Source organism: Macadamia integrifolia, chromosome 4 (assembly GCF_013358625.1).
Source record: "Macadamia integrifolia cultivar HAES 741 chromosome 4, SCU_Mint_v3, whole genome shotgun sequence".
NCBI lineage: Eukaryota > Viridiplantae > Streptophyta > Magnoliopsida > Proteales > Proteaceae > Macadamia > Macadamia integrifolia.
In genome coordinates this window covers 4,546,884-4,567,600 of record NC_056560.1, presented here as the reverse complement: position 1 = coordinate 4,567,600, position 20,717 = coordinate 4,546,884, and the positions used below count along the sequence as shown (strand labels likewise).

Below are 20,717 nucleotides of genomic sequence, written 5' to 3'. Positions count from 1 at the left end.
AGGTACCTCAAAATACGTACAACGGCATCCCAATGTGAAGTACGTGGAGACGAAAGAAACTGACTCACAACACTGACAGGGAAGGCAATGTCAGGTCGAGTCACAGTCAAATAATTCAGCTTTCCTACCAACCTCCTGTATTTCTCAGGATCATCTAACACATTACCTTCTTTAGGCATAAGTTTCACATTTGGATCCATTGGAGTGTCAACAGGCTTGGATCCTAACATACATGTTTCCGAAAGTAAGTCCAAAACGTACTTTCTCTGAGACAAGGAAATTCCTTTTCTTGACTGAGCAACTTCAATTCCTAGAAAGTACTTTAATCTTCCTAGGTCCTTAGTTTGAAAGTGCTGCTGCAAATGTTCTTTCAAGCTTTGGATCCCTTCAACATCATCTCCAGTAATGACAATGTCATTAACAAATACAACCAGAAATATCCTTTTTCCATCAGTCTTTCGATAGAACACAGAATGATCACTGTCACATCTTGACAGTCCAAATGCACAAACCACATCAGTGAACCTACCAAACCATGCCTGAGGAGACTGTTTCAGCCCATACAAGGACTTCTTGAGCTTGCACACCTTTCCACACTCCCCCTGAGCAACAAACCCCGAAGGTTGTTCCATACTTCCATATATACTTCCTCATGCAAGTCACCATGAAGAAAAACATTCTTCTCATCAAGCTGAAATAATGGCCAATGAGAGGAAGCCACAAGAGAAATCAAAACACGAATAGAAGCCATTTTGGCAACAGGGGTGAAGGTATCCAGGTAATCAATGCCATAAACCTGGGCATACCCTTTTGCTACCAGCCGAGCTTTTAAACGAGCAAGAGATCCATCAGGGTTCCCTTTAACTGCATGTACACAGCGACAACCAATAGCCTTCTGCAAGAGTCTTAGGAACAGTATGACAAGAAATAGTGGAAAGACAGGAATGAAAGGTAGACGAAAGACCAAAATAAGACACAAAATCAGTAATAGGATGTTGGGTACAGCTCCGAACACCCTTTCGTTGTGCAATAGGAAGGTCTAAGTCAGAAAGAGGAATACCTGGAGTAGGATCCGTAGACGAAGATGATAAGGTAGGTGCCGCAGGGAGAGGGGGGGCTGCTGCTTCCCGAACACGACGTATATACACCTATAGAAGAGGTGGTGGTGGTGGTACCTCTGTCTTAGTGGCAACCTGCAGATTAGAGTGATGGATAACATAAAGGGGAAGATCATCATCCAATTCAGACACAACAAATGACTCATTCGGATATGGGGTGGATTCAAAAAAGGAGACATCAGCAGTGACAAAATATTTGTGAAGAGCTGGGGAATAACAACGGAATCCCTTTTGAGTACGAGAGTAACCCAAAAAGAGACACTTAATGGCACGAGGATCCAATTTTGACAAACCTGGATGATGATCACAAATAAGGCAAACACAACCAAAAAACAAGAGGGGGAAGAACAAAAGGTGGGTCACAAGGAAATAACAAGGAATGAGGAATACCACCACACAAAATAGAGGAAGGTGTATGATTAATAAGATAACATGCAATGAGAACAACATCAACTCAAAAATATTTGGATACCTTCATTTCAAACATAAGCGACCTAGCAACTTCCATCAGATGACGGTTCTTTCTTTCAGCCACTCCATTTTGTTGAGGAGTGTTTGAACAAGAAGATTTGTGTATCATACCACACTTACCCATAAACTCAGAAAATGGACCAGAAAAGTACTCTTTGGCATTATCACTTCATAGAATTTTGATAGTCATGCCAAATTGATTTTGTATTTCAGCAACAAAATCACAAAAGATGGTAAATAACTTAGAACGATTTTTCATTTAATAAAGCCAGGTAGTTTTGGAGTAGTCATCAACAAAAGTAACAAAATACTTAAGACCTAACTTGGATGTAACAGGGCAAGGGCCCATAAATCTGAATGAACCAAAGAAAAAGGAGACGCAGACTGTTTATTAACCCGAGGGGAATAACTAACACGATGTAGTTTTCCAAATTGACATGACTCACATTCTAAACTAGAAAGATAGCTAAAAATGGGATCAAGTTTCTGTAGACTTTGTAAAGATGGATGGCTCAACTGGCAGTGAATCTGATGAGGAGTCAGAGTGCTCGAATAGGCTATGGAAGGTGCATTGTCTTTAAAAATGTACAGTCCCCCAACCTTACGACCTCTACCAAGCATCTTCTTCGTCATAAGATCCTGAAAAACACAGGAGTCGGAGAAAAAGGTTATAGAACAATTGTAAGGGTAAACTTGCTTACAGACAATAGATTGAATGGTAACTCAGGAAAATCAAGAACATATGATAATGATAAGGAGGAATTGAGATAAATAGTGCCAAAACCATTGACTTTGGAAATTGAGCCATTAACCAATGTGACAGTAGCAGATTACTTCTTAAAAGAGGAAAATATACCTGAAATACCAAACATGTGATCCGATGCACCTGAATCGATTATCCAGGGGCGAGAAGAAGAGGAGAGACACGAAATGACATTACCTGTCTGAACTAGAGTAGCCGTGGAAGGTGAGGGTGCTTGATTCTGAAACTAATTATACTGTGCAAATTCTTCATCGGTCATTCTGACCATCTTACCCTCAGAGTGTCTAGGTTGAGAAGGTTCATCAACTGTAGCTGAATTGGCAAACTGCTTTTGAGGAGATTAGCCATAAAGTTTCCAACAAAATCATTGGATGTGTCTTGGTTTACCACAATGATGATATGTACGTGCTGCTCCTGAACTATCTAAGGAGATCCCAGTAAATTGTTCCTTATTACCACCATTAATTGTACCACGTGAAGTTACTCGATTATTACCCTGTGCTGCAAGTGCGGAATTTTTCCACTAGAGTGGAATCCTGAGAATTTTCTCGAGATACCCGTAAGACTCGGGAAAAGGTATCTGCAAGAGATGCCACCTTGTCACCTCCAAGAATCTGAGAACGAATAGTCATACTCTGTTCCAAGACCTCCCAAAAATCCCATAACTACCAATTTCTCTCACTGGTTCTGCATTTTCTTTACATCACTGCTAATAGGGAGTAGAGAATTTAGTTCTTCATACATCCTCTTAAAATCAGCAAAGTACTGAGTAAGAGGCCGACCCTTCCTATCAGTTCGATAAAATTCCTAAGACAGTTCATAGATACGAGAAAGGTTGTTCTGTCCAGAATACAGAACATTCAGATAGTCCTATCAATGTGAGTAACAACATCGACAATGGAGTTATCCATTGAGTTCAGTAGCTGTCCAAAAATACGTGCATCAATTGTATTCCACGTAGTATCCTTAGCAGGTCTTTCCTTTGCCAGGTGATCCTGTTGATCTCGACTAGTCAAAACAAGCTGCACAATTTTCTTCCATTGGTGAAAATTGATAGCTCCCACAAGTTTCTTTTCTGCAATTTTATGTGATGATGAGGACATCACCTCAGTGACAATTTTCTCCCCTTCTGTGTCAGCCATTAGCACACAAAAGTAGAACTCAAAGAACAGTCAACCAGACAATCGATCTAACCTACTTTGTTAGACCACACAAGATCAATAAAATAGCAGACAATCTTCAATAAAGATAACAACCAAAAGGCAATTGACTCAGATCTCAAAACCCCAATATACCAACAGTAGATTGAAGAATAAAACTCAAAGAAATATCCAGCAAACAATACCCAAAACAGTACTTAAAACAGTGGCAAAAATCCACCAAAAACAACCCAACCGAGAAGGAGAGAGAAGACCTGCACAGGGTCCAAAAGAGGGACCTGCGGCTGGCTGGAAACTGCTCGGATGGAGCTCTTCTTCTGGTCGAAGGTAGGTCCTGTTGTGGGGAGTAAAACCTCCAAAGATGAGTTGATTCCGATGGCTCTATCGTAAGATTCTTCAGTTCTTGATAAATCAACCAAAAAACTATTCTTCAATCCAAGAAACCCCAACCAGAGATTACTTGTAATGATTTGAGTCAATTCCTTCACACATACGACTGATTTCAGTAATCAGTCCATACACAAACCAGAAAATAGGGGATAAATCCCCTCTTCAAAGAACCTAGGGTTCTTTTAAGAACCAGAAACCGTAGGGCCTTTTTTTTTTAATTTGTTTCTAAACTGTAGGCTAGAAAATAGGACTGCTGTTTACTTGTTTAGAGATCAGACCAACTCTGATACCGTGTTAGTTTAGACAAAGAAAGAGAGAGAGAGATTTAGGGGAAGATAGTCTCTATCGCATGATAGGGACTGATCTCTTCTTCTTATTAAATAGACTACTAAACTATTACAATATGAATAGGACAGCTGTCCTAATATGACTTGGAATACAAAAACATAATGTAAATCTAATTAGTCCAACTAATCCTAGCTGGACTCTAATACTCTTAATTAGTATAGGAGAACTAATTACTGCTAACAGCAGTCCTAGTCTAACTAGGACTCCCCTTAACTTCCTAGTTAATTTAGGGAACTAATAGAGAAGGAAGGGAGGAGTCTGCGCAACCCGCAAGACTCCTCCTTCTCTCTCACGATAGTCTCTAACACAATCGTTCTATCTTCTTCTTATTCTCTCTCTCCCCCCGTCCTTTTTTTGACGATTCTCAAGGCTTCCATTTCTGATGCTTTATGTCATTGTTGGATGCTGAGAAATCATCTCTGCTGTTGCTAAATGGTGTACACTTTATCTTTTTGAAATGTCTGTGAACAGATCATAAAGAATGAAGATCTTGAAGAACTGAGGGAGCTTGGTTCGGGCACATTTGGGACTGTCTATCATGGAAAATGGAGAGGAACAGATGTTGCAATTAAGCGAATAAAGAAGAGCTGCTTCACAGGTCGATCATCTGAACAGGAGAGATTGGTGAGCATTTCTAGCTTTAGTACAATCATGTGATTATAAAGCAATTCCTTTTATTTCTGTGGGAAACCACTTTACTGCATTAAGACCACAACGCTTCCCACCTGAAATACTTTTAAGGTTCCATTTATTTCGCAAAAAATATCCTGAAGTAAAAGAAAAAGAAATATTTTACTTCCTATAATTTATTTTACAGTTTTTATACATGAAATAGTGGCCTCCATTGTAGAATTATGTGTCCGCTATGATTACTTCCAATTAAACAATCTCTATAGCTAATTATTTTATGTTCGTTTGTTACTTCCACTCATTTTATATTGAAACAAACTGAGTGTGAGTGATGCTGTGCGTGTACTAGGCTAGAAGAATGGAATTGGGATCTGGACCGTTCCTGGCTAATTCCGATCCGGACCAGATCGAAATCAGTCTTGATCACTCAGGAATTGGCCAAAATATGCCCTAACCCTGGAAATCCAGTACGGTTCGACCAATACGGATTGTCCGGAATCAGGATTGGCCAATCTGATCCTGATTCTTAAAACATTGGCTTGTATTAATAAAGTAATTAGTTCATTAAAATTGCTTTTTCATGGACCTTTTCATATCAATTGGCTAGAGAGTTGCAATGCAATGCTAAATAAACAGTTCTAATGCACCCTCCCAGACTTTGGAGTTTTGGCGAGAAGCTGAAATTCTCTCGAAGCTTCACCACCCGAACGTGGTGGCATTTTATGGTGTAGTTCAAGATGGACCAGGAGGAACATTAGCCACAGTGACAGAGTACATGGTCAATGGTTCTCTTAGGCATGTTTTACTTCGCAAGGACAGGTAAATCTTCTCCCATATATCTCCCAAAGTCATGAAGATTCTACTGACATTGTGACACATTTTCCTCAAATTTATCTTTTCTTGAATGTAAAACCAGGTATCTTGATCGTCGCAAGCGGCTTATTATTGCAATGGATGCGGCTTTTGGAATGGAATATTTGCATTCTAAGAATATTGTGCATTTCGATTTGAAATGCGATAATTTGCTTGTAAACCTTAAAGATCCTATACGACCCATTTGCAAGGTAAGGATCATTACTTTTGGCAGGAATGATATTCCCTTTTTGCTCATCCAAACCCTGTGTGGCCTAGAGCTTGGTGGTCAATCTCCACCATATTGCTTGATGCAGATTTTTCACATAACAACCCAAAATGTGGCCAAAAACCAGAGCTGACCGAGCTAGCTGGCTTTCACATGACCTGGACCATCTGGTGGTTTTTTGGTGTCTGGCCAAGTCTTTTCCATATGAATCTTTATCTTCACTTCCAGTCTTATTTGTTTGATTTGTGTTCACTTTCTCTCTCACTCTCGCGTGCTCTCTCGTTCTCTATCACTTGTTTCTTTTCCCACCTGTTCATAATGACAGAGAAAGAGAAACACAGTTGCATTTGTTTTATTGTTTGAGCTATATGAAAAAGAAATACCACTTTTTCAAAGTTAGCCTTGTCATACATTATGTTGCCGAGAGCACATGCTAAAACTATTTGTTCAGATGAATGTCATCATATAATATTTGGCATAAATCATCTGAACTGATACCTTTGAATCAATCGAGACTGCAAGCCTGTGAAGACCATAGACGAGCCTATTTCTTCATTGAGATCATAAACTGCATTTGATTGACTCCCTCCTCCTCCAGAGTGGCAGTCATTTACTCAGTTTGTTGCCTTTCACTGTTAGAATTAGTTCTCACCTTTAGAGATCAGCTTCACTGTGATGTTAGAAAAACAACTGACATATGAAACCAGCTTGGATGTGTCTGCTCCAGGTTTTCTAAGTTTCTTTGTTTGGTAGGTTTTGATTTGAGAAGAGTCAGGTCAAGAATGATGAATGGAAGCTGAAATTAAATATATATTTTATTTTTATTTTCAAGACAGATGACACAGGATTTCAGAAGATATTTTCCTCTGTTTGCTTCTTTTTTGAGTTTGTATGGATAAATTTTTTCATTGAGGAAGAAAGATTGATTGATATGAAATATCCATTTAATTTTTCTCCCTTGGTGGATATCTTTATTCTTCCTTTCCAGGACTATAACCCCGTAATGTTTGAGAAAGTACAATATTAGGAAAAAAAGGGAAAGTCGGAACAAGAAGTGCATGGGAACTCACAATTCGGAACTCAAAACTGTTTTTGATAAAAAACAAGTTTATTTCCATGTGACTATTCCTAGTCTAAATTTCTTTATGTTACTAAGCTTAAAATAAGATAAATACTATATCAATTAAGAATAATATTTTCATGTGTAAAGGATCCGACTCCTCCAAATTCCTCCACCTCTTAAGCTGGGACAAAGTCTACCTTCCCAAGTCTGAGGGCGGTCTTAGAGTCCGCATGGTCAAAGACATCAACCCTGCCAATATTCTTAAGCTTATCTAGAAGATTGCCTTTAGACAAAACAACATTTGGGTCTCTTGGATCTATTCCTCCCCTCTCAAGCATGACTCCATTTGGACCGCTTCTCCCACTCATGATGCCTCTTGGATCTGGTGAAACATCCTTGCCAATAGACCCCATGTCCTTAATGCCATCTCTTATTCCATAGGGAATGGATCCAATACCTCCCTTTGGTTGGATCCCTAGCACCCTTTTGGCATCCTACTGCATCTCACCTCCCCCCGCATCCTCTACTCATCTGGTTTGGCCAGATCCGCTGTTGTTGCCTCGTTCCTTTTCCATGGAATTTGGTCCCCCCTCCCTCCTCTCCTCCTTTGTCCTCCCTCCCTCCCTCCCTCCCTCCCTCTAGGTCACCAGGGTAGAGAGGACAAGATCTCTTGGCTCCCTTCCCCTATTGGGATATTCTCCTTTGCCTCTGCCTGGAACCATTTTCATACCCCGGGAACCTCTATCCCATGGCGCAACATTGTATAGTTTAAAGGTCATATCCCTTGCCACAACTTCACTGCTTGGCGCGCTCTTTCCAACTACCTCCCTATGCAGGCCTTCCTCATCCATCATCACATCCCAGTCTCCCCCTCTTGTTGCCTTTGCTGGAATGGGGTTGAAGATTCGGACCACCTTTTCTTTTCCTGCCCCCTCTCCTTTGTCTGGAAGAAGGTCTTTCGCAACTGCTGGCCAGCCCATAGATCTCTCCTTCCCTTGTGTGGGGAATAGATCTGGGTTGATATAACCTTCCACGGCTCCACCACTTGTGATTGTCGGAAAATTGGCGTTTTGTGCTACCATCAATCATCTTTGGATGGAGCGCAATCTTCGTAGATGGATTTCCAACTCTCGCTCGTTTGAGAAGATTTGGAAAGCCATCTACTTTGATGTTAGCTTTAAACTTGGATGCCTCCATCTCTGCCAGGCTCCTGACTCCCCAAGGAACAGATTCATTGTTGTCTCCTGGGGCCTCCTTCTCACCTCCCTATCCCCCCCATTGCTCCCCCACTCGTGATGTATCCCCTTGATTGTTTTGGTGGGGTTTCTTCCCCTTGGTAGGTCTCCTCTTGGCCTTGCCTTTTTGTAGGTTTTGTGGCTTTTGCCTCTCCCCCCCTCCTTTCTCCCCCCTTGTATATTCTCTTCTCGATTTGGTAATGAAATTATTTATTCATCCAAAAAATATTTTCATGTGTATCCCTCTCAGACTCCGTCACATCCCTCTTCAATTATCTATTCTCTTTATCTCCTTGCCCTCATTTTTTACCTCCAAAGATCCCATTTATCTATTCAATATTTTGTATTTGCCTTTTTTTATTTGGTCAAGTATCAAGATCTTTCATTGGTTCTCTCCACCTAAACTGACAATTCTTCCTCACATCACTACTCTCCAACTACTTTATATCCATTGATTTCTTTGAGAATATTCTCTGAGGTCTCTTCTCCCTTCCATATCCCCTAAATATCTCATCTATTACTTATTGAAAAGGATTTTCTTATTGACACCCTCGGGGTGTCAAATAATTTGTAACCTTGTTTTTCCCTTTCTAATATAGCATTCAACTTTTTTCAATGAGGGTAAATGTTGTCATTTCACATGTGTACTAAAAAAATGTGCATGATAATGACAACTTTTGACAATGACATAATGACAAGTCATCTTCACATTATTTTTGAAAACCCTTTTATATCCCTAACATAAAGAACTTTTGAGAATAAAACAACAGGCAATTAAAAGGTGCCAAGTTCTAAATACACCTATAGAGGTGTGATTTAGACAGTCCCTTACTAAACTGCCCACCAATCTACTATTTGTTCCAACATTCTGAATAATTATACTTGTTAACTTCAGTAGTTTTGACCATAAGATATGTAAGTGTAGAATTCTCTCTAATTCCTATTACTACTTAGTCCCTTTCTGATTAGCCTAAATTTAGACGATCTTTAATTCTGATGTTCAATAGGGTTCCGAAGGAATCCCCAGAAGAGACTCGAGGCAGGTTATGAAACATTTTTCATGACATCGCACACTCGAGGCAGGTTATGAAACATCTTCCCTTTGAATGCGCTATTCCTTTCCATCAATCCTATAGATCACAAATGGCATAGCTCAACCGTATGGCCTACAACCTTGTTTTCTCAAATTTTCCCTATTGTTCAAAATGTTCCAAATAGATTTGACTTCTTCAAACAATTTTCAAAGCATAAGATTGGCATGGGAGAAGTCAGATTGGTCATAAAATTGATCATGAGTAGATGATGACATGTCAACATATTCACAAAGCCCCATAGAGACTGACATATAACAGAAAAGACGTCTGTGGGAAACCTGCCCCTTTTTCCTAAAACAATTTCTTGTTAGGTTTTGGTATAATGGAAACACTTTCATGGGGTTTTTGTTTTTGCTTTTTTTTGTTTTTGTTTTTTTTTTTAATATTTTATTTTATAATGTGAGGGTTTAATGTGATTTTTTTTTAGTGGATGCTTTGCCTTGATTTCACTTTTTTTAGGTGATTTTATTTGATGTTTGTTTTGTTTTGTTTTTTTACTTAAAAAAAATTATTATCAAATTTTTATATTCAGTTGAGAGTTTTTTTTGGTATTCGATAAGAAAGTAATTTCTTATTATATATTCAGTTTGTATGAGTAATGTTATCCATTGAATATTTAGTTGTGATATCATGAGTCTATCCTGATCCATCCGGAAGCGGAACTTATATGACTTAAGTGTTGACCCCTTGGTGGGTCTATCATTGGTCTTGGTTTAATAACTACAGGCCTGTATAAATTTTGTTCTTTGTGAGTTTTTTCCTCTCTTTGTTGGTAAAATGTACTTTGTGAATGTAGCTAACATGAGATGCATGCTGTGTCTTTAATTATTAATGTTTACTGAATTGGCTGAGACTTGTATGATGCCGTGAGTTACAGGTAGGTGATTTTGGCTTGTCAAAGATCAAGAGGAATACCTTGGTTTCTGGTGGTGTGAGGGGAACTCTACCATGGATGGCTCCAGAGCTATTGAATGGCAGTAGTAGTAAAGTTTCTGAGAAGGTAAGCTGCCATGCTTCTTCAAACTGTATTTTGGGTTGGGGGGGGGGGGGGATATAGACACAAAGAGTGAGTTGGTTGGTCCAAGTTCCCTGTACACTCTGGAAAATACTTGATCTATGGTCGGTTTAGTATAGAGAAAATTTTTCATCCCTACTTTCTTCTAGTTATCTACTGAAGAAGGCTTTTGAGTAATTAAACCTTCTCTATCGTTTACTTGTTTCATAAAACTTTGGTGTGGGTGAGAATTTAAACTTTTTTGTTCCTCCCAGACCTTTATCCGTTTGTATATATTAAGGTTTCAGCTTTGGTGATGGCAGGTTGATGTATTCTCATTTGGCATTGTCTTGTGGGAGATTCTCACAGGCGAGGAGCCTTACGCAAATATGCACTATGGTGCAATCATTGGTACCTCTCCAATAACTTTCCCCATCTTCTAGAAAATATTTGAGTTGAGCCTTCATTTTCATTAGATGATGTCCTATGTGAAATCTGAATAAATTGATACCACCTGCAAGGAATGAAATGGTTCAGATCCAGATCTGATTCAATTTGATTTGTTACGACTTATATGTGTTTGATCTATATCATAACTGTTTTGGATCCAGATTAGATCTAAAGATTTAGAAGATCTGTTCTTGATCTGGATCCAAATCTAATTGAGTGAAATAGATGTGTCTGGTATTAATTTGAAATCACATTTTAAAAAGCCTGATCCAGAAAGCAGAACATGGATTGGGTTGGATCTCAGACCTGAACTGGTCCTTTCTCATGGTGTACAATGTGGTGGAATGGAATGATGTCAATATCTTTCCAATAATCCACTTTGTTAAACCCTTCTTCAGCATTGCAGATCTGTTAACGCTTCAAGTAATGTAGTTGGCATTTTGTTGGAATTAGTTACTGATTTAATGATTTAAGAACCGTGTGCAGGAGGTATTGTGAATAACACATTGAGGCCACATGTGCCAAGCTACTGTGACCCTGAATGGAGAAGGTTGATGGAGCAGTGCTGGGCCCCCGATCCTTTCACTCGTCCATCATTCACAGAAATAGCCAGTCAATTACGTGTGATGTCAACAGCCAGTCAAAGCAAACCACCTGGTTACCAGGCACAAACACAGGCAACCAAGTAATGGTGTGTAGATCCTTTCTTCTCTGATTTTCTGCCATAAATTATTCCAGCAGAGTTCTTGCTTGATTGTATGCAGAGAATTGAGTAAAGTTAGTATGTATCATAATAGTGGGGAGAATTGTCTCCAGTGGTAAATATGATGTGTTAAAGTTAGTTTGGTATACCTGTTGTGTGTAGAATCTTAAAGAAAAAAAAAATATATGTATCTTGCGTTAGTAATGAATAGAAATTCAAACTTGGCCATCGATCATATTTTTCTTTGAAGCCATGCATTCTCCTAGCCACATTTTATACATATGGAGGTAATCTCAGGAGCTCTTCCAAACATTAAGGTTCATTTTTCCCAGTACTTTATTTCCACCTAAATCTCCTGCGCTGGATTCCTAGCTTGCGTGTGTGTGTATATATATATATATATATATATATGGAAGCCCTAGCAGATCAAACGCTTTACTTGCATTTTGAGCAGCTTCTATGGCAGCCTGAAAGGACTTAGCAGTGATCTGCATCCTTTGGGCTCGAAGGAGATGCTGATGACATGCAAACCCAATTGTTGAGCATTCATGGAGTTGGGGATCACCTCTTGTAGAAGTTTTCCGGCTTTTTGAGTTCCTCTACCACCTTAAGATGATCCCTCACTATTGCCAGATGGCATGCCTACCTGGAACGATTTTTTTTTGGTAACTAAAATTTGTAAATTTGGGTGTTCCAAAATCCTAGTTATGAACCGTTATAAACCCTAATGATCTCAGATTGTATACATGGTGCTGCCAAAAGTTAGCCTGCATTGGTAGACAGGACCTGAACCAACCAGTTGAAACCTGAGAATGGCCTCACCAATACTAAACATGTTAGGCTCAAACACCGATCAATTAATAATAAAGCGTTCCCAAGTGTAAGGTAGTGGCCTGATGGTTGTATGATTGGGATCGATTAATAATCAACCATTTAAAGTCCGATTATGAGCTATTGAAGGACTTATTATAATTATGGCCTAATAAATTAATTAGCTCGTGTAAAACCTGAATACCCCGATAACCTTGAGTTCAATTATGAATCAATAATCGTCTAATAAAAAAAAATGTGTCCATGCTTTAACCAACGAGGTCAGATTGGCTAGATAGGTAGAGATGATAAGGGTATCTTAGATCGTTGGGGCTTGAGTAGGCCGGACCAAAACTGACCGATTGACGTTCCTAATTGTACAAATGTGGCCTATGTGGCCTAGCATCTAAAATTCGATCTACAGATCCATAGAGATTTTACCGCCCTGTCGGGGTGCCCAGCTAGAGTCATGCTTGCTCATGGATTTAATCGGACGGTGAAAGAAGGAGCTTAAAAACCGAAGGTAGGATCATACGAATTGCCATCTCGAGTTTGACACTTAAGATTGGCCCGTGAAACGTCTGTAGGACCCAAAATTACCAAGTGGCAAAATCGCATGGGTAATTCAGTCGGTAGAGATTCCTGTGCTGCACAAGCACGTGAAGGTGATGATGAGTAGGGACCCACTCTCCCTTTCGCTTACGTTAGGAGGTAATCCTTCATAGCGTCCACGTGTTTATTTAAATAGAAAAATGTGCCACCAACCGCTCTAAATGACTTCATGTCCTTGTTTCCGTACACCACAGATACAACTCATATTTAGCCACGTGGAACGTATACGACGGCTCTGACTGCTGTCAAATACCCTTCTCTGTTACACGTGGCATTCGTACCCGATACCCTGCAACTCCCTCTTTCTTCCCCCCTGGGACTCTATTCAAAGTTCAAAAGCCCCACCCCCACTTTTCACCTTGTCACCACACCTCTCTCCCTAGGGTTCTCCATTACAGGACTATTCAAGGCTTTAGTTTTGGCTTGGTAAGGAACCCTCTATTGCCAAATCCTTTGCAATCCTTCATGCAACTTTCCTTTTTATGTCTGCGATTTCCTCAGGAACTGTCGTGTGTGTGGTTTGGTGGTTCCAAGCTTTTTGGGGTTTGTATGCCAAAGTTTTGGTTTATTACTTTTTATCATTTGTTAGGGTTTTTGGCGATGAAATGATAAATTATTTTTGGTTTTACTATCACAAGAGAAATTTATTTATTTATTATTTTTTTTAATGTAATCTTTGATTGTTGGGTTTTTCTCGTCTTGCCTATTATATGTTGTTTGATCTTATTTTAGTTTGTAATCGCAATGTTCTGGAATAGTTGAATTTCAGTTACTGCGAACTTGCAAAGTCTGGGCACACACAAATACTAGGCTTTTCCTTTTATCGGATCATGTAAAGAGTTAGCCGACTTGCTCAAGATGTATGGAAGAAGAGAGATCTTTAATCATTCTTAAATGATATCTTTTGGGATCCTTTTGATGTATCATTTAGTGCTCATGAATTTTCTCATAAAAAACTTCTAGCCACAACGGTAAGGTCGCTCCATTGTGACCTAGTGGTCACGGGTTGAATCGGGAACAGCCTCTCTGCAAAGCAGGGGTATGGCAGCATACATTATGACAGCAGTGGTGGGAGCCTCATGCAGTGGATACGTCCACGAAAACTTCTGGCCACATCACTTCACCTCCTTTTGTTGATTTGGTAGGCAAGCTGAGTCACTGGCCACTCTGCGGGTGTTCATAAAATGCTGATGGATTAAAAATCTAGGGATTTGTTATGAACACTCTCAAACTTTTCCAACTTAAGTAGTTGCTTCTGAGTCCGATGTTATGGAGTATCCATGTTTGACTTCTTCTATGGAGGAGTCTTTTGTGTTGGTTGAAAGTTTGATCAATGTTATATTTTTTGAAAAAAAATTTGGTTGCAAAAACTATTGCTTGAGCATGCATGTTTTTGTTATGCTTGCATGCATGCCCTGTAGCTGACTGGCCTCAAATTGTTTTGTTTAGAGTTATAAGTAAATCCTTTTTGTTGTTGGTACACTAATATATTTTTTTAGCATATGTACATTACGTTTGAAATTATCAAACCTAGCAAAGGGAGTGGGAGGGAAGGACTTCCCATTAGAAATTCAAAAAGTTCTCTTGTGAGCTTTTGTCGTTATAGGAATTTTCAATATTTTGCTACTATCAAATGTTAGTCGTACAGTGCAAATGGGAGTTGTTAAAAAAGGTCTTGGGGAGGCTAAAGTTGGCCTGCATTGAAGTATGCTGCATTCGACATAACTCAAATCCCTCGCACGAATTTACAGATTCATACACTAATGGGTCAACTGAATTCTGCAGCAACATGCATGATGATCAAAGCGGATGTAGGCCTCTAACCTCCTTGATGATGTGGATAAGTAACTGCAACTTTCTGCCATACGAAGAAAAATGGCTGATCAACCCCGAGTTGCCTCAACCACGTAACCATTATGTATAATTTCTAATATTCCTCATATTTTTTAAACTGCTATATCTCAACCTACCTACATGGAGGGAAGGGATATATCTCTTTGTTGATAGGTTTGTCATTGGGTTAATCATTCATAGGTTGCATCAGAATTTGGACCATTAGCTTCCCATTCCTTGTTGGCATCCTTTTGTGGTATATAAAATGTCTAATTCAGTTTCTAGTTGCCACTTGATCATGATGTTATAGTTGTTTTCTGGGGGGAATATTTTGCAAATTGTTAATTATTGCAACTGTGTTTTTACTGTAGATGGTTTTGGGTGGTAATTGGGTTGAATTTGGGCTACCTTCGGTTAAAATTCTTCAATGATTTGTATTAAAACCGACAGTGAGAAGCAAGAGCAACATGCTGAACATGCATATAGGGTTGCTATCAAGGCTAAGGAGAAGCTTTCCTTTTGGGCTTCAGTTTGTCGAGAGTTTCCTGAATTGTCCGTATCTGACAGTAGATGAGGCTGGGGTCATCTTTTGAATAGTTTCTGGTTGCTTTCTTTTTTTAGAGCCTCTATTGCGCATAATAACATACAGTGGGCCATTTGATAAATTATTTTCTGACTTTTCAATATATATATATATATATATATATCAATAGAGGAGAATCAACATTTTGAATGTTGTATGGATGGATGAGGGGAATAAAATGTACGCTCCGTCTCTTAATTTAGTGCTGACTAAGTATTTGAAATTTAGAATTGGAGGTCCTAATGTTGTTTCTGGGATCTGATTATTTATCATTACGTGTTTCATTATTTCCATGTGATCTTTCAATTGTGCGGCAACCTATGAAGGGAAGTGTGAATGGACTTTAACTGATATTGGAACTATATGAATCTTAGCATGGGAGAGATGAAGCTAGTAGGCTGAGGAATCATCCTTAGAAGATGCTGGGCCAATAGCATTTGCAGATCTTCACCAGAAAAGGTCCCCAGTAAGTCTCTTAGTTGCATTGACTTCAGAGGACAGTTCAACCAAATCATAAATGTTTATGGTGTTGTTTTTTAAAATACTTTTTTTTTTGGGGGGGGGGGGAGTGGGGATGTGGATGGTAGGGGGAGCACAAAGGTGTCAGAATAGAGTAATGAGGGCCTTGGGTAATTTGGATTCCATGTTCAGTGTGAAGGTGTTGGCTGCAGCTCTGAATCATAATGGATTTTGAGATATTTCTGAAAAAAATATAGCAATTAGAAAAGTTGTCCTTACACTTAAAACTCCATACTCTAAGTTGGACTTTGAATAATTTTGATATCAAGAAAGATGCGGAATTGGAAGGAAAAGATGGGATTGCAGTACCAAATTTTTTCTGGAAGCATTTATATTCCCTTTATGCTGCCTTTATATCGTTGGATTTCAAATTTCATGGAATTACATGCAACTTGTATTGGATCCGGTCTGGTTGTCGACATCATGGGAACTAGCTGGTAATCTGCCCAATTCAACTCCTGCAATCTATAATTCTATATTAGTTCCAACCTTAACCTGAATTTATGGAGTTTGAAGGCCAATGAAGTGCAGGAATTTCATCACCTCCTTTGGAGCAAACAGGACACTTTGTTTGAAACTGCTTTTATCAATTTAATATTTTTATGAATGTCAACAGACTATAGGTTAGGATTTTGAATCAAGCTAGCTGTTATGTAGCTCACTTGTTTCAATGGTGCTTATGTATGCTTTGGTAATTCAAAACCAGATTTTGTTTCTTCCATGAAATGGTCTGAGTTTTCATGGTGCAAGAACTCTAGATAAAGAGCTGATCGAAATATGGCTTGACCCTCTGAATATTTAGTCTTCATTTCTTAGTTTATTAAACTTTGGTGGACTGATTATTGTTCATGCAACCTGGAAAATAAAGTAAGAAATGGTAGTTTCTGTTCTGACATCCCTCAAAAACCATCAGAGAGAAGTACACATGCAGTTGCCGGCTGAAGGTTTTTGGGAATGTGTATGTGAGAAAATGGAAATAGTTGTTTCTCTATCTTGCTGTAATGTGTACCAGTAGACTTGATGTTTAAAATATGAGAATATATCGGGAGATGGATTTACATGTCTGCCTGTGTTTTCATATTCTTTGTTTACTTTTACAAACTATTGCTGTCACTTCGAAGTACAACACCAGTAAAGTGAAAACCACTGATGCTTACTAAGTTTCAAGAAAGCGTAAATTATCGTAATTACTTAATTAACTTGTTACAAGATTTCTCTGGTGCAGATTACGACTGTTTACTCCAGTCTTGAATAGCTATACTTAGATGTAATTTCTATTACCTTTGAGAGCATGAATACTGGAAAATGTCTCGGATGAAAACTAGAAGTTAAATAATTATAGTTCTGTAAGTCTGTTTATTTTTCACTGGAAAGAAGTGGTCGAAGTCTTTTGATTTCATCCTTAGAAATATTTGAAGAACATTTTTAGCAGTGAAACTCAAGGAATTGAATCCCACTGGTTTCCAAGAATAAGTAGGAATTTACCATATGCTGATTGATTTGCTTCTTTTTAGTTCAAACTCACACTAAGTCAGTACCTCAGGTTCAGAATCAGTCAGCCAAACTTCAATTTTCTCTGCATAATTTTCATTGACTAGATCTTAATTTTAAAATTTGTTTAGCAGGCTGCTACCATATCTTTGGGCCTGTTTGTATCTTTTTTAAAGTCATGGTCGGAGAAAGCTAAGTTGAACAAGGCAAAGGAAACTCCTAGATATCGAGCATGGATCAATCTGAAGATCAGCAACAACAGCAGCAGCAGCAGCAGCAGCCAACGACAGGAGCAAGTGCAGGTCAAGTGTCCTACTCGACCCCCTACCAAACTGGACCTATGGTGGTGTCAGGTGCCCCTGCAGTAGCAGTCAATTCAACCCAGCCTGCAGCTGCCTTCTCTGCTTCTCAACACCAGCTTGCGTACCAGCAGGCTCAACACTTTCACCACCAACAGCAGCAGCAACAACAACAGCAGCTTCAGGTATTCTGGGCCAACCAGATCCAAGAGATCGAGCAAACAACCGACTTCAAAAATCACAGCCTCCCGCTTGCTCGGATCAAGAAGATAATGAAGGCTGATGAGGATGTTCGGATGATATCAGCCGAGGCTCCAGTTGTATTTGCAAAGGCCTGTGAGATGTTTATCTTGGAATTGACACTGCGGTCATGGATCCATACAGAGGAGAACAAGCGACGAACACTGCAGAAGAATGACATTGCTGCTGCGATAACGAGGACTGACATATTTGACTTCCTAGTTGACATTGTTCCAAGGGATGAGTTGAAGGAAGAAGGACTTGGGATTCCTCGGGTACCCGCAGTAGGTGCCCCAGCAGATTCTATCCCATACTACTATGTGCCTCCACCTCACCAAGTAGGGGTCCCATCAGCAGCACTATATGCTTCCCAGCCTCGCCCACCTGTGCCATATGTGCCTAGCATCCCATGGCCTCACCCACCTCAGCAGCAACAAACTGAGCAATCTCAACAGCATCAAACCAATGTCTGATGGCGCCTGCGGCAAGGGCTGTTTCAAAGTTCTGCTCATGCTGTTTAATGTCCAGTAGTGAGTGATGTGTTTCTAATCTATAAGGCGGCTTGTGGTAGTTTTTTCTTTCTTTCTTTGGGTAGGCGGGGGTGTGGGGTGGTGTTTTAATTTTGCAACAGGTGTTAGTGGTGTCTATTATGTGTTAGTCATGGTTTATATATTATCTGTTCTAGTGGCAAGTTTTAGTAATCTTGTAACAGGTGTTAGTGGTGTCTATTATGTGTTAGTCATGGTATATTTATTTTCTGTTATAGTAGCAGGATTTAGTATTTAGTAATACTTGGTTTCATTGAAGATTTGAGTGGCAATTTTCTGAAGCCTTCCCTTGTGTCTGACTCATTATTTCTTGAGCAGTGCATGGATGGACATATATGGGAGGGTAAATAATTGAATTTGAAGCTGTAATTGATTATGTGGCCAATTCAGATAATTCCAAGATATCTAATAGTCAAAATTATTGCATCATCTTTTGGTGTGTGACACAATTAGATGAGCCAACCAGTCGAGCTTAGGTGGATGGGCTGTCTAGCTAACCATTTGCCATTAAATTTCAGTTTAAAATTTGAATTCTTCTTTTCCCAAACAACTTTTCTCTATCTGCTTATAAAGATCACAATCATGTTGCTTTCTTTTTCTCTATTCATTCAAGACATCATTCATTAAATCTCAAGGGGGGTTCTGGAAATTAGTTTGGAAAGTCTAGATCACTGACACCCCAATGTACAATCCTCGGGGGAGACTAACGTAGTAACCCACCACCATGGGGACCGTGTATTTATTCACACTTTCACTCTAACCATCTGGGCCACTCAGGGATGCCATAGTGATTCTCCCCTCACTTTCCTTCTCTCCCCTTTTGTTTCCGTGTTATCTTATCCCATTACATATGAGACCATATCTATAATTATTCTATCCGATTCCCTTTCCTTGTTATTTAAATTGTATCCAAATAGATTTAATTTTATTATAATTTTACTTTTGAACCATACATGTGGATCAAGATTGGAAAAATCAGAATCGACAATTTTGATCCTTCCCCTTTTTTTATAACCATGCATCCATAGTGTTTTTAATATTTTTTTAAGAGACATCCATAGTTTGATACAACATGCAAAGGAGGGAGAAAAAAAAAGGACTTACTGGCCAGTCATATAAATGGAGATCAGAATCGGAATTACAACAATACCCTTTTTATTAGTACACTACAACCCACCAAAACAAATGGCAATAATGAGAAGAAGGGGGGTACGTGATGAATATTAACGGAGATCCCTCTCTCTCTCTCTCTCTCTCTTCTAAGTTTGGAATATTAATGTTATTAACGGAGATCCCTCTCTCTCTCTCTTCTCTCTCTCTCTCTCTCTCTCTCTCTCTCTCTCTCTCTTCGAAGTTTGGAATATTAATGTTATTAACGGAGATCCCTGGCACAGTGCGTGGCCATGGTGCAACTTCGCCTGTAAGGATTAATCTTTAGATTTTTCCTGCAATCATAGTAGGATTGACCGGGTCTGCGGCATGGGATCTTGTTTGCCTTCAATGCTTCATAGCTAATGTACCTTCGGCGTCGATAAAGGCCTCGTCGAACGACGTCGTCATCATCGTCGTCAGAGTCCATAATCATCATCATCATCTCCTCATTCGCTTCACTAATGCACTCCCCTCCAACCAGGCCATTACATGCACTCTTTGACACAGCAGCAAGCAGCCCATCATCAATCGAAAACAAAGGAGACGAATCAACCATCAATGCCATGGCCACTAAGGCCAAGAGGAGGAAGACCACCGAGAGGCGAGTGGTGGCCATTCTTCTTCTGCACACTCTTGGAAGAGAGGGAGGGAGGGAGTTTTCTTTTATTCTCTTCTCTTATTTATGGAGGGGTAAGAGAAGATGTTAAGGGTGGTGTTAAGGCTTTAAGGTTTGGTATTTACTATTTTTACATATGCCAGTCTCTTTCATTGCCCCTTCTATTTTGCCTCTTCATGTTAATTAATTAGTATCTAAACTGATGGTTCAGGAGGCTTGCCAAGATTGTAGGGTAGTGGTTATGACCTTTTTCTCGCTCAGCAGGTCCTCCCTCCATCTTTAGCTCTTTTGTCTATATTTTCTGATTGCCAGCCACACATTGCCAGGCTTGACACCTCCTCTTGATGGGTGGAAGATTGGGTTGACAGGTGATCATATGGGCAGGTGAGCCACACTTTTGTGGATAGTTGGACTAGCTCGCATGGAGTTTGGATTAGAGAGATGGGAAGGATGGTATGAGAGAAGGCGTGGAAGTGTGAGTTGCAGAGGGTTTTTTTTTTTTTGGGGGGGGGGG

The 20,717-nt window shown here is 39.5% G+C and overlaps 3 protein-coding genes across 10 annotated transcripts in view; 2 read left to right on the top strand and 1 right to left on the bottom strand.

The window, feature by feature from the left end:
• Window positions 1-11,735, top strand: part of LOC122076209 — a 30,865-nt gene extending 19,130 nt beyond the window's left edge. For all 3 annotated transcript variants that reach the window (XM_042641532.1, XM_042641531.1, XM_042641533.1), the window contains exons 4-9: window positions 4,722-4,874; window positions 5,536-5,699; window positions 5,797-5,944; window positions 10,231-10,353; window positions 10,671-10,758; window positions 11,284-11,735. In XM_042641532.1, coding sequence (XP_042497466.1) covers window positions 4,722-4,874; window positions 5,536-5,699; window positions 5,797-5,944; window positions 10,231-10,353; window positions 10,671-10,758; window positions 11,284-11,486 — 879 coding nt within the window. In that variant the 3' untranslated portion in view covers window positions 11,487-11,735. The remainder of the gene's footprint in view (window positions 1-4,721; window positions 4,875-5,535; window positions 5,700-5,796; window positions 5,945-10,230; window positions 10,354-10,670; window positions 10,759-11,283) is intronic.
• Window positions 11,736-13,193: 1,458 nt separating this feature from the next.
• On the top strand, window positions 13,194-18,716 carry LOC122077327 (nuclear transcription factor Y subunit C-2-like). 6 transcript variants are annotated; one of them, XM_042643245.1, is made up of 2 exons: window positions 13,194-13,348; window positions 17,483-18,716. In XM_042643245.1, the coding sequence occupies exon 2, from the start codon at window positions 17,581-17,583 to the stop codon at window positions 18,358-18,360; it is 780 nt and encodes a 259-aa protein (XP_042499179.1). In that variant the 5' UTR covers window positions 13,194-13,348; window positions 17,483-17,580; the 3' UTR covers window positions 18,361-18,716. The 6 variants fall into 6 exon arrangements, with proteins under 6 accessions (XP_042499179.1, XP_042499180.1, XP_042499181.1 ...); XM_042643246.1 differs by having other exon boundaries at window positions 13,196-13,348; window positions 17,480-18,716; XM_042643247.1 differs by having other exon boundaries at window positions 13,345-13,465.
• Window positions 18,717-19,521: 805 nt separating this feature from the next.
• On the bottom strand, window positions 19,522-20,279 carry LOC122077436 (protein RALF-like 19). The gene has a single exon (XM_042643381.1). The coding sequence runs from the start codon at window positions 20,201-20,203 to the stop codon at window positions 19,808-19,810; it is 396 nt and encodes a 131-aa protein (XP_042499315.1). The 5' UTR covers window positions 20,204-20,279; the 3' UTR covers window positions 19,522-19,807.
• Window positions 20,280-20,717: the final 438 nt, after the last annotated feature.